At 29.9% G+C, this 13,285-nt stretch overlaps 2 protein-coding genes across 2 annotated transcripts; one reads left to right on the top strand and one right to left on the bottom strand.

Moving 5' to 3' along the window:
- The first annotated feature begins 1,430 nt into the window (after positions 1-1,430).
- Positions 1,431-2,848, top strand: LOC137805912 (F-box/kelch-repeat protein At3g23880). Its single transcript, XM_068605792.2, has one exon. The coding sequence runs from the start codon at positions 1,455-1,457 to the stop codon at positions 2,601-2,603; it is 1,149 nt and encodes a 382-aa protein (XP_068461893.1). The 5' UTR covers positions 1,431-1,454; the 3' UTR covers positions 2,604-2,848.
- Positions 2,849-5,572: 2,724 nt separating this feature from the next.
- On the bottom strand, positions 5,573-11,469 carry LOC137807511 (FAD/NAD(P)-binding oxidoreductase). Its single transcript, XM_068608191.2, has 13 exons — positions 11,085-11,469; positions 10,907-10,949; positions 10,748-10,823; positions 10,114-10,173; positions 9,962-10,012; positions 8,585-8,639; positions 8,178-8,248; positions 8,041-8,092; positions 7,549-7,626; positions 7,189-7,278; positions 6,992-7,105; positions 5,960-6,028; positions 5,573-5,879 (listed from the first exon to the last, which is right to left on the bottom strand). Exons 1-13 carry the CDS (start codon positions 11,238-11,240, stop codon positions 5,823-5,825), a joined length of 972 nt encoding a protein of 323 aa, XP_068464292.1. The 5' UTR covers positions 11,241-11,469; the 3' UTR covers positions 5,573-5,822.
- Positions 11,470-13,285: the final 1,816 nt, after the last annotated feature.

Raw genomic sequence — 13,285 nt, 5'->3', positions numbered from 1 at the left:
CAGTGGTGATTGAGGTGAGAGTAGGAGAAGAACATGGAGTGTGAAGGAAAAGGGTTCTAGATGTGTCAAAATTTATTAGCATTTTTTTTTCTTTGGAGTCGAAATATAGAAGAGAAAAGGGAGTGGATGTAATCGACGAAAACTACCCCTCCATAACGAAGTGAATGTAAATAATATTTATTTCTCTATCATAAAACAAACACTCTCAGTCATTATGCAATTAATTGATCTCTTTCCGTCCATTTATTTCAAATATTTTTTAAATTTATTTATCTCTCATAAAACACACACTCCCTCGCAATTAATTTCAAAATAAATTATCTCTTTCAATTCAAAACGGTTGCTCCATTTATTTCAAATATTTTATAAAAAATAAGAAATGGCGTATGTCCAAAATACTGAAATAAAATCAAATATTAATCTAAGGATAAAATAAGAAAAAAAATTGAGAGCAGTTAAAGGGAATCCCCTTATATAGGTATAAATTTCTCTCTCATAAAACATACACTTCCTCCTAATTAATTTTCAAAATAAATTATCTCTTTCAATTCAAAATAATTGTTACATTTATTTCAAATATTTTTTAAATTCATTTCTCTCTCAACACTTTTCTCATTATCCAATTAATTTTCAAAATAAATTATATCTTTCAATTTAAACAATTGCTCCATTTATTTCAAATATTTTAAAAAATAATAGAAAAAAAAAATCTCATTCTAAAATATAAATTATTATCATAACCTACATACTACGTACTATAACAAAAAAAGTCTTGTAAAACGTATGTGTTAACTTTATGATGACGTAATGTACGACTCTTGAAATTAGGCAACACTTTTCAAAATTATCAATTAAAAGTAGAATTAAAAAATACATTAAAAAAATTTAAAATAAACTTTTTTGTTATGAAATGGAAAATATACTCTTATTTTAATCTTAATTATATTTTAAAATTTTAATATTTGAGATTAACTACTCTTCCATTCATAATAACTTCACAATATATATATACAATTAATGTTTTATTCCCTCTCATGTAAGTGTGTAATTTATATTACTTCTCCAACGTTGTTTTCATTCAAATTATAAATTACATATTAAATATAAAAAAATGGTTTATATGATTAAAATTTATTAAAAAATTTAAATACAAATTATATAAGTAAAATCCATATAAAATAAATAATTTATATTATGATATGAAAATATTTTCAATCATTAATGACTAAAATATGAAAATTTAATTTACAAATAAAAATGATAAATTGTAAAAGATAAGAAATCATGGAAAATTTCTTGAAAAGATTTAGTAGAAGAAAAGAGTCCAAAAAGAAAAGGCTAAACACATTGAAACCATTGGCGATTTGACCTAAAAATGTTTGTATAAATAGTAACAACCCATGAAGAAGTGAAAAGGTAGGAAGCGAGACGATCGCTAGGGTTTTGGAAGGAAGATGGCGATGGCTTCTGCTCCAATACTCCCTGAGGAACTCATAATGGAAATTCTCTCATGGCTTTCTGTAAAGAGTCTGATGCGATTCAGGTGCGTTTCTAAGACTTGGAATTCCCTTATCTCCGATCCCTACTTCGTTAAATCGCACCTTGGAAGGTCCTCCAGAAACACACAAGTCATGTTAAGGTTGAAAGACCTAAACGATGCGGCATTTACCTGGCTTTCATTCTGCTCTATACATTGTTTGTTCCAGAACCCTGCATCCACTTTTCATGATAATCGCCAGTACCGCTTCGACCCCTTTAACTTTTTCATGGGTTCCTGTAATGGCTTGCTTTGCCTGCATGACTCTCTTCCCATAGATGACTGTGAAGAACACAGGGTCCACTTTTGGAACCCTGCCACCAGGATTCTCTCCGAATCTTCGCCATGCTTGCGTCTCCATTCCGACTTTCCTCGAACCCACTCCTGTTATATGAAATTTGGGTTTGGCTACGATGATCGTAGTGACACTTACAAGGTGGTGGCAATAATTTTGGATATCAGAATACGGCAAATGAATGTGATGGTTTACGGCATGGGTGACACATGTTGGAAAAATATTTTAACCTGTCCTTCTTTTTTCACTTTTCAACAACTTGGATACCATCTGAATGCCACTGTTAATTGGCTAGGAATTTCTTTTCAAGGTGGTAAGTGCGGAACTTCTGCTAACAATGAGATACTAGAAATTTTGTCGTATGATCTAAGGACCGATACATTCAGATATTTGCCGGTGCCTGATTGTATTTTTGAACCACCTTATTTTGAGCCTTATCTTGGAGTTTTGAATGGATGCCTTTGTGTCTCTTTTGATCATAAGAGAACCAACTTTGTTGCTTTGCAATTGAAGGAGGTTCGAGATGAAACATCCTGGGTTCGGTTGCTGAATGTAAGTTATGAAAGTCTCCAGATCAATAGGCATTTATATGCGGACGTGGTGATTTTGTGCATCTATGGTGATGTCTTGTTGCTGGCAAACTATAAACATTGGGAATTTATTCTCTTTAATCTGAAGGATAATAAAGTAGAACGTACTCAAAGTTTCAGCAATCCCGACTATCGTATGTTGTCGTTTGAGTATGTTCCAAGCTTGCTTGTGCCTGGTTGAAACATTTACTTATGTTAAATTATGCAAGTGGTGTCAGAACTTCGTCAAAGGTATGGACATAACACAGAGTAGTGGAAATACTTTGTATTTCCTTAGTTTGATTTATTCGGTGATTTTATTGGCTATTGCTAAAATTGTATATCTGCATTGATTTCGGCTGCAATTTTTTCTGGACTCATACATTGTTCACATCTCCTGATTCCTTCACTTTCTCTTATACATAATCTTATGTTTTATGAAAAATACGCTTGCAAAACATTATCAGTTGTGGAGATGCTATATCTTTATGCGCTTTGTCATCTAGTATGAAAACTTCAGCACCTCTTTTTTTCACAATGGCATTCGAAGTTGTAGGTTCCCTTCCGATATCTAAAAAGCTTAAAACGAATTGTTTTATTAGAAACTAGTACAGTAGCATAATGTAATAAAATCATTTTCAAATTCTAAACCATCCTCAGCTTCAATAACTGCATTTTTTTCATTCTATGCATTATTAATCACTCTGTGTACTTAAGGTTTAAATTTTCCACAACTTTACTTAAGGTTTAGGGCTTTTACCCATATTAATAATAAAAGAATTAAATTGCATCATTCACGTGAAAAAATCGAAAGAAAGAAGCTTATTGTATCTATATAATATTCTAATAATCTAGTTGTTTTTGGATAATTCTCTTTTCTATTCATTTGGAATCTATAATGGCAAACAAAACAGTGTTTTAAAAATATCATATAAAAACGGTTTGAAAATCGTTGTAATTTTGGATGTCGTTGTAAATCAGGTTATTTAACAATTCTAAAACCCACATTATAAAATCACAATAACAACTATTTTAGAATTATCTTAATTCTGTCAAATAAAGAATGAAAAATTTAAAAGTGTTTTTAAATGAAATTATCGTTATAAATGGATTTTTTTAAATGTTCTATTATTATAAATATAATCTAATCTAGCATAAAATATCATATTTCTATAACAATATCATATTTCTATAACAATAATGCAATATAAAAGTCTATATACAATACATTACTACATATATTAATATAATTTATACTTATTATTATTAATATAATTTATACTAATTAATAATAATAGTAATTATATTTATTTATATTATTAATAATATTTTTAATAATAATAAATATAATAAAAATCATAATAATCCTAAAGAATTTATTTGAGTAGTGATTAAAGTTTCTTTAGTAACCGAAGGATTCGTAATAATTTGACTTCGATGCATATATAATGACTGTTCGGACAAAGAACCGTCATTGTTTTTCACATTCTGCAAATATAAAACCGTTATTAAAACTACAAAATAATTACCATATTATCACCGCATTTTTTTTTAAAGATGATGTTATTATAACCGACTTTATATAATGTCGTAGTATTAACAATTTGTAAGTGACTTCTTTTTAAGATTTATGTAGTTGCAAATATGTTTTGGTATAAAAAATCATAGTTTTAAAAAATAATAAAATATGTTTGATTTGGTACATATACCTTTAAAATACTATTATTTTAGAATAAAATATAAAGGTAATGGGAAATGTTAAGGAATATTTTTAATTATTTATCATATATTAAATAATATTATAAAATAAAGTTAATTTTACTACACTAAAATCTTTTTTCTATATCACGAAAAACTTCCACCATTTTTACACTGAAACAGTTTTTGTGGAGATACATAACTATTTTAAATTATAAATTTAGAATTTATTTTAAATATTTTAGTTACTTTAAAATAATGTTATAATTTATAAAATAACATCTAACTTAATTAATATAATAATTTATTATTATTTATTAATTTTTTTTAGTATACAAGAACGGTGAAAACTAATCTACACAGAGGAAGTTATAGAGGACACTAGCACTTACCAGATGAACTTAAACATAATTTAACTTTGCCAACAATTTTACAAAATTTATTTTTAGGATGAGATTTTTACTCCATTAATCATATCCTTAGTTTATATAGAATGTCCAACACACCTCCATTCATATTCTCATTCAATGTGAGATTTATAGAAAACTTGATTTTTTTTTTCAATTAAAGAATTGACATATTAGTTATGAAAATAATTGACGTAGAAAGTTGATTTTTGAAAAAATATTTTATTACTTTTATTCTTTGTTTCCTGCATCTTATAGTGGTGACTATCAAAGTCATGGTGCGGAGTGCAATGATGATCTTGTGACAATGAGAGACATATTTACGGTGTTATAATGGTGAGTAAAGGTCTCATGGTTACAAGCTTGTAGTGGTCTCATCATGAATTCAGAGAAGGAAAAAGAGGATGGACATCAAAGGAGGGATAATAATCACCAGAAGGAAAGCGCACAAATAAACTTTCATTTTTAACCTACACAAGACTTTCTATGTCTGCCTTACAAAAAAAGTCTTATCTTATTCACAAATTTATCGCTGCTCCACTTAATATGCTAAATACATTATAACTGTAAGCTATCATTAAACTTTACTTTTACACTAGGGATTGTGAAATTATCACTCAATTCATTTGTATGCAAAAAATTTAGTAATTAGGTATCTAAAACTTGATAACTAATATTAATATTAATTTTTATATAATTTTATCTAATTAATAAAAAAGATTTTGTTTTGTAATTATTTCAAGTTTACGCAATTTATTATCAATTTTAACTTTATCAATATAACTTGTTTTATTATTTTACTTTTAAAATTTTGTAATTATTTTTTAAATTTAATTAACTACCTATAATAAAAAAACTAGTTATAATAAAATTATAAAGATTCTTTATTTTATAATTATATTTTTATGAATATATCTTCTTAAAAATTTAATAATTTTTTTTAACAATTATGATAAAAAATGTTTTTTATTATCATAAAAAATGGACACACGAGTAATTATTAAAAAAAAATCTAAAACTGCTATATACCTTTCTTGCCATAGTTCTTTGAAAAAATGTTGGAAAGTAGGGTGGGAGAAGTAAATTTACCCTCCATAGATGCCCTTTATTGACATCATGCTAACCAACCGCATGACTAAGTATCCACAAAATTTTGAAAATACACGAATTAATCATTCTCAGTGCTCTGTAATTCTATATTTATTTCATGTTCGAATTTTCAACCGCAGCCAACGGTTATTCTTCGGAAAACCATTTCAGTAACAAATTCTGTAGCGACAAGAATGCTAGCATCAGATGCGAGAAACCTAAATTTCTCAGAATTTGTAAACCATTTGTTCAGTGTATCCAGCCTCTTTTAGGATGCCAGAAACCTGCAGCAAATCAACAATAAAATAAAGAGCATCATTACAGGGATCCATAAAATCAGACACATCACAAAATAATTCCATACCTCCCCTTGTGTCCAGTCCTTGGCCTTTTCTCCAGATATTTGTTTCATCATCCCAGGGGGTCCACACACCTGAAATGCAGGTGATAATAGGTAGGGAATTAACTAGATCATTTTCGTAATAATAATCAAACAGCTAAACATTCACCCTAATCCCTCTTCTAATAAACCTTACCGGAAAAAACTGAAACATGAATATTAACATAAAATAGTACGAGGCAGATAGTTTAGGCATAAGCCTTTCTGACACAGATTGCCGATTGCGCGCTAACCTTCAGAAGTTTAAGTGTTCATTCGTTTTAAAATTGAATAGAATTTATTCTAAACTGTTTAAAAGTAATTTTGATTTGTGACCAGATTAATATCAGCTACAAATTTTACATTGGAATGAGTGCACGATATGGGAAGTTGATTACAAGTATGCACTTAGAAGAATAATGGTCTAGTGCAACAATTTGCCATGGAAGGGGCTCTAAATATATTCAAATTTCAACTACAAAGCATTGACCAGACTATGTTTATGAATGCAACATTTATCCAGGGAAGCCATTCAATCCATAAGTACCGATTAAATGCAGATATCCTGGTTAGCATTTGGTTGGAGTAGCCTAAACATGTTCGGGACATGCCTTACTAATCTCTAGGATATTTCAGCCATCTGACATGAATAATTTTTCTACTAAAGTATGGTATTTATTCGGATTACTCACCCAAAAACAATGACCAACACTGCCAGGGATCTTAAGCACACACCAAAAGAGTATTTTCCTCTCAACATGATTTACTCCATACCCAAAGTGTTATTACCAGAATTGGAACAGTAAACCACTTGATTAAGGAACACAAATAGCTACCACTAATGACGACAACCAATGTAGTATCTGACATGGACAATTATTGCTCTCAAAAAGAAAAGAAAAAACATGTTATAATTTTCCCAAAGGTTCAAATTAAATGTTTAAATAGATCATCAGTTGGACAACATTAAAAGAGTTCTGTTAATGTTATGTAGGTATTACTTGAAGCAAAACTCACCAGTATAAGAGTATCATCACTAGGAGCAGGTAAGCCTTTCACAACCATATCCTTTGATATGTAACCTGCACCTCCTCTCCAATTTTTTGTTGGATTATCTACAGTGTAGAATATCTGCAAATTTTGTGAAGAAAAGAGTTTCCAATTAAATTATTTTGTAATTGGCTAACAATGTCCTCTTTGCTATAAGATTTTACCTTTAAGTTTGGGTGGCTTGTTGCTAGAATGTCAAGCTTTTGTTTAAGCAGAATGTCATCTGGGGAGACATTAGCATAAAGTAATGATACCTGTACATGTAAAAGGCCAATAGAAGCTGTGATTTTCTTACGTAGTTGTGCTAGTCAAATTGTCAGAAATAAATAAATTAAAAAATCAAATTAATATGCATAATAAACAAAATGACAGTACATATATAGCAATATGAATTAAGATGCCCAAAAGGATAAAATAAATAAAAATAACTGCCCATACAGTGCTATTTGATAACAAAATTAAGAGTATAGAAAAAACAAACTATATATCTTCGGGGAATGCAAAGCAGAGGGTTTACCACCTACCTGAGTTTTGTCGTCAGGATTCTTCAAAATAGCTTCAATTACCTGAAGCATAGGAGTAATTCCCGAGCCTCCAGCAATCTGAGTCATACAATAAAAAAAAAGGAAAGAAGAGAGAACTCAGGCAAGTGTAGCATGGAAGCAAAAGAAAATATTTATACAAACTCAACATATTCATACCATTATATTTACGAAGTGATTAAAAAAATTTGTGTACGGGTTATATTAGGAGTTCTGTGTAGGTATCCAAACAAACTTTTGAGAGAAGGATTATCTAATTTCCCGTTTTTCCATTTTGAAAGAAAAGGTGACTCTTCTGGTTAAAAAATAGGCTTCATTTATATATGTTGGAAAGAATCTTTTATTAAGGAGAAGTACCAATTTTTAGGAGCCACATTCAGTAAACTCATTTTCCATCTTAAGAATAAACTAAAATGATGATACTGAACACCATATCCCAGTATTGTCAATGGCAACAGGTAGGAATATGCTTACCATGCCAATGTGCTTCTTCATATTAGGAGTATATCTGAGTTTTTCAATGGGCCTGAAAGAAACAATGGATTTCTTATATAAATTTTAAATATGGAAAGTACTCTTCTGATCTTAAATTGTTATTGAAAATGACATACCCTTTCACTTCAACAACATCACCTGGTTTTAAGCTTGCAAAATGCTGGCTCATTTTCCCTTCAGGATACAACTGAAATAATTTGAAAAATGGATCACCAAAGTACCTCTTTAAAAAGGTGGGCTAGGGGTCTGTTTGAACAAACTTCTCCATAAGCTCCGTATGGGAGAGAAAAATGAGGAAATTTTGAAATTAGTTTCTCCAGGAGCTAATTTGTAAAAGCTCTCTTGCATAACTATCTTAAATTTTTATTTTTAACTTTTGCAAAAGTTAACTTTAACTTATGGAGAAGTTAATTGCATTTTTTTCATCTTATATGTCTCGACTAGAAGAACTTGTGGAGAAGCTCTTCCAAGCATAAACTATCTACGAGATGAGAAAAGTAATGCCTCTATAATGGTAAGATACCTTGATTAGCAAGTCAAAATGTCCTTTCGATTCTGAATCTGAAATAGGAGTATACCTGAAGATTCAGAAACAAGAACCCTTTTAGATATACGTCCATGAAATATCAACAGTAAGCTATAAATTACTAGCATCTCAACAGTGATCATGACAATGAGTGGAAATTTTTTAGGTCTTATTCTTATATTATATGACCTCACCAGAACTACACCACCTCCCTCTACCAAATGCAGATTATAACAAATAATGGGTTTCTTTGAAGCTAGAGAGAGAGAGTAAATGTGTGTATGTAGCCTTACTACCACATGTAGAGATGCCGTGATAAAACTATATCAAACTTTATATTATTTCGTTCATATACATTGTTACACAAATTATCCTTAGATGAAACAAAAAAACAAAATTTATTCTTTTGATTTCTTTTCATTAATTCTCCTTAAAAGTAACTCTACACTACTTATCCAGATAAACACAAAGATGTCATCAGAAAATTTTAGAAGTTGAGATTTAAGGAGCCAGCCTCCCAAAGAAATCTAGTCCTACACAGGGCTGGGCTAGCAGCCTCCAAGTTATAGAATCTCATCCACTCTTACAAACTAGGAATGCAATTATCTATCTTAAATAGTAAATTTTGTCAGCAAAAGCATAAGATAAATCCTTCACCCGGTACTATGATATATAGTTTATACATGTTGCACTTCTATTATCTATACTGCATCTTTTAGTAAGAAAAAATTTCCTTTGTCATGGTTTCTAAAGGTTAATGGAAACAAAACATAACATGACGAGAATTACATTATTCAAAAGAGAAATAGTGTTCAAACATACCCAGTGAAGGGTTCCTGTGATGTCAGAAATGTTACTCATTTCAAAGGCACCCAAAAAAAAGTACACAAAGGAAGGAGTAACATGATAAACAATGGAAACCGTCCAACCACAAACATCCACATAATAAGGAGGATGAAGACCTAGAGTCTATTTAAGCATTCACTATCACATATGGGCCTAACTTGACTCTTTTTAAGGTGGAAAATAAAGTAGATGGTGTCCTCTGATCTCAATTCATTTAATTAATGTATAGCTAAACGAATTTCTGAGGTCCACAAAATAAGTGGAAAATAATACACAGCATATGAATACTTTTCATATACATTTACAACCAACAATGTAGGGTTTAAGAGGGACGACAACAAGCCTTCTGAAAAGCTGTGCTAATTAATCACACTAAGGCTATCATGGCAAACAGAAAAATAAGTTTAGTAAAAATATGAAGCCTACAATTTAAGGAACTGATATTACATAATTGTGAATGTTTTAGGCCAAAGATTGACAGAAGGTTACATGACCAAGAGCCATAATTGTTTGAACAGGAAAACTTACGGGCGTACAACAAATTTTGGTTTTCCTTCAGCATCTTGTCCCAATGGAGCCCTGCAGTTATACACAGATGCTTTAGGTCCACATTGTATTGAAACAAAGAAGAAATATATCATACCACAGCAAAACCACATTGTATTGAAAATCTAGCAAACCTTGTAAGGATGCAAGAAGCAATATCTAGACCCAATTTCTGAGTGGGATCAAATGAAAACCTGGCACCAAACACAGGGAAAGAGACACATTTATACCAATAGAAGATAAAAATTGTAAATGCATTTGCACGCATGAAACTATAACATTGATGAATATGTGCAACAACAATGAAACCGTGCCTTGTATGATTTGGCTGAATATGTGAAAACAGTTTATTTAAGTTCTTTAAATAGGAATCTTATCACGTGAGAACTTACAGCTTAATTTATAAGCAGCTTCACAATGAAACTTACTCGACAAGATAATAAGAGCTTAAAGAAAGGCCACAAACCACTTCCATAAATTTAACCAAACCAAGCACTAGCTTAAATGCTAATACCATCAGATAAGCTTAACTAAGTTCCTTAGAATCTCTTTCAAACACACGTCTTTATCTCCAAAAGCTCATTGCTTGGGTTAAGATGCTTATTATGATAAGCATTTCCATTTTCTTAACTAGAATATTTTACAAACTAATAGTTTGACAAGCATTTTCTAGAGATAATTGGATGTGATAAGAAACAAGGCTTCAGTACTGATAGATAGAATATGAACACACAGCTAATACTATTTATGATTCACGATTTGCCATACCTGAATAGCTGAGTGTTGTGACTAACCCTGGCAGTGTCCTGCAACTTAAACTCGATCCATTTGTCCGGGTTGAGCGCTGAAAAGGAAAAGTACAAAATCTTCTTTACAACGCATTGGAAGCGAAAGGCAATTCCAAATCAAATGCACACCTACACTCACCGATATTTCTACTTTCCTCCTGTTCTGTTTGTTGCGAATGAACCTGCAAACAAACAGTAACCGTAACCACTTGATTATTCCGTTAGTGATTGTGTTCACAGGACAAAAGAGTCGATCTAAAGATATAGAATAATCTTTTTAAAAAAAATGATAATTAGGAATGGGAGAGAATAATTACGAGGTTGGGAGAGGAATGGTAGTAAAGGAAGGAGACTCCGCCGGAAATGGCGGCGATCGCAGTGAACGGAAGGCGGAGATTTGAGTGAGAGGAGTTGGATTGGGCGGCGAATGGTATCAGAGTGGCTCTTGAAAACCTTCTCAAGAGAGCAGCCATTTGGGTTTGGTTTTAGGGACAGATTCCAGAAGCACACAACGCAAGGCAAAGTCAGGTTTCAAGTGTTTCAACCCCTAACTCCCACTTTCACGCCTCTTCTATATGCTCTGTTTGTTTCAATTGTGCAAATATTAAACGACCAGTCGTTGCTACTACTTCGCAAACCCTTCTTTTAATATTTTAAATTGTCCTATGCAAACACAACCTAATTGAGATCACTTTCATCTTTAGTACACGATAATTTGTGAAGGAAATATAATGAAATATACATATTTTTACATTTTTTATATTCTTTTCAGAGATCGTGCATATATTATTAACTTAAACGGAAAACTAATTCAACTCTCAATGTTAAAAGCACTTGCTTTAACAATTTTGACACTGTGTATCTAATTTTTTAAGAGACATTCCTTGTCAAAATCAAAAGACTAATTTGTGGATGTGACAAAATTCATTTCAGAGCTTAGATTTTTTTAACAAATATATTTTGGCAAACACCATATTAATTCTTAAATAGATCTAAAATGAACATCAACACATCCTGATTGCTGGCAAACACACGAACTTTGGAATGAGTTTTTCTTAGGAAAACAAGCAAATTATATAGTTTGTTGGACTAAGTCAATATTAAGTTTTTCTTTTTATTATGTATTGTATATATGAGAAGATCCCAGACACTACTTATTATCGTGATCGTATCAGTGATCCAAAGTAAAAGTTATTTAAGTTTAAACTTTACATAAGATTAATACATGATATCAGAGTTAATTTATGATTAATTGTGATATTTATGTTAATTTAGACTCATCGTGAGTATTGAAGAACATTTTATAAATATTACTCCATCTTAATCGAAGACCCACAATCAAATATTATTAGAAGCCAACATTTTAAAACACTGAATAGTACATACAACAATAAATACGTAACTTTGTTGTTGGTCTGTATAAACTATATTATATACCACACTTCATCTAAAAATATATTTTTTATGATTATATCAACTTTTTGACTTAAAAAAAACATTATTTCATTTTATATTAAATATATTTCATAGATAAAAAGTTTTTTTTTTTTATGAACAACAATTCATTGCATAAGGAAAGGTACTACTTCAATACGGGTAAAAGTAATCTTACTTTAAGCAAATCTATTGAATTTCTCTAAAATAAATTTCATTGATATATGTTTCGATTTTTAAGAAATTAATTTTTTTAATAGTAAGTTATACACACATTCATAAGATATCTTTATATTGGTTCATCTGAAAACTTAAATTATGTTTAATTTTTTTTATCAACATATTAAGTTACACTAGTTGACTAACACTACAAGATAAAAGACGATTATTTTTTATAATTTAGTCACTTTTGGCTACACACGTGATATTATTTCTACCACAATCACTTCTAACAAACACACAAAATATTATTTGGATTGTATTTACTTTTAGCTAAACATAAAGTATTATTTGAACATACAACCACCCTTAACTATAATTTGAGTATTTTGTAGACCTAGTCACTCATAGTTAAACAATTTGTTTACATAAGGGTGTGATCACATGTTTTCTAATTAAAAGAGGATAACGTCCTGAGACAAACATTGAGAATACTTTTTTAGGTTCACTATAAGAAGTTGTAAGTTGATCTAATGATACAAATTTGCGAGTAATTTACTTACAACTATATATTTGTACGGAAATTCAATATTACATGCAAATTATTATCCATAGATCAATAATAATAATAATAATAATAATAATAATAATTAATAATAATAATAATAAAACATTAACCACAACACCAATAATAATAATAATATCATTATTAACAATAATATTCAAATTCATTATTATTATTAATGATATTATTATTGTTATTAATATTATTGTTGTTATCAACATTATTAATATTAGTGTAGGTAAATTACTCAAGTAATTCTATCTATAAATAAATTCAACATTAGATATGAATTATTATATAGGAATACAAATTCATAAGGAATAAATTTAATATTACATACATATTATTACTCATAAATTA

This window comes from Phaseolus vulgaris, chromosome 3 (genome assembly GCF_051622355.1).
Source record: "Phaseolus vulgaris cultivar YP4 chromosome 3, ASM5162235v1, whole genome shotgun sequence".
NCBI lineage: Eukaryota > Viridiplantae > Streptophyta > Magnoliopsida > Fabales > Fabaceae > Phaseolus > Phaseolus vulgaris.
This window is presented reverse-complemented; position numbering and strand designations above follow the sequence as displayed.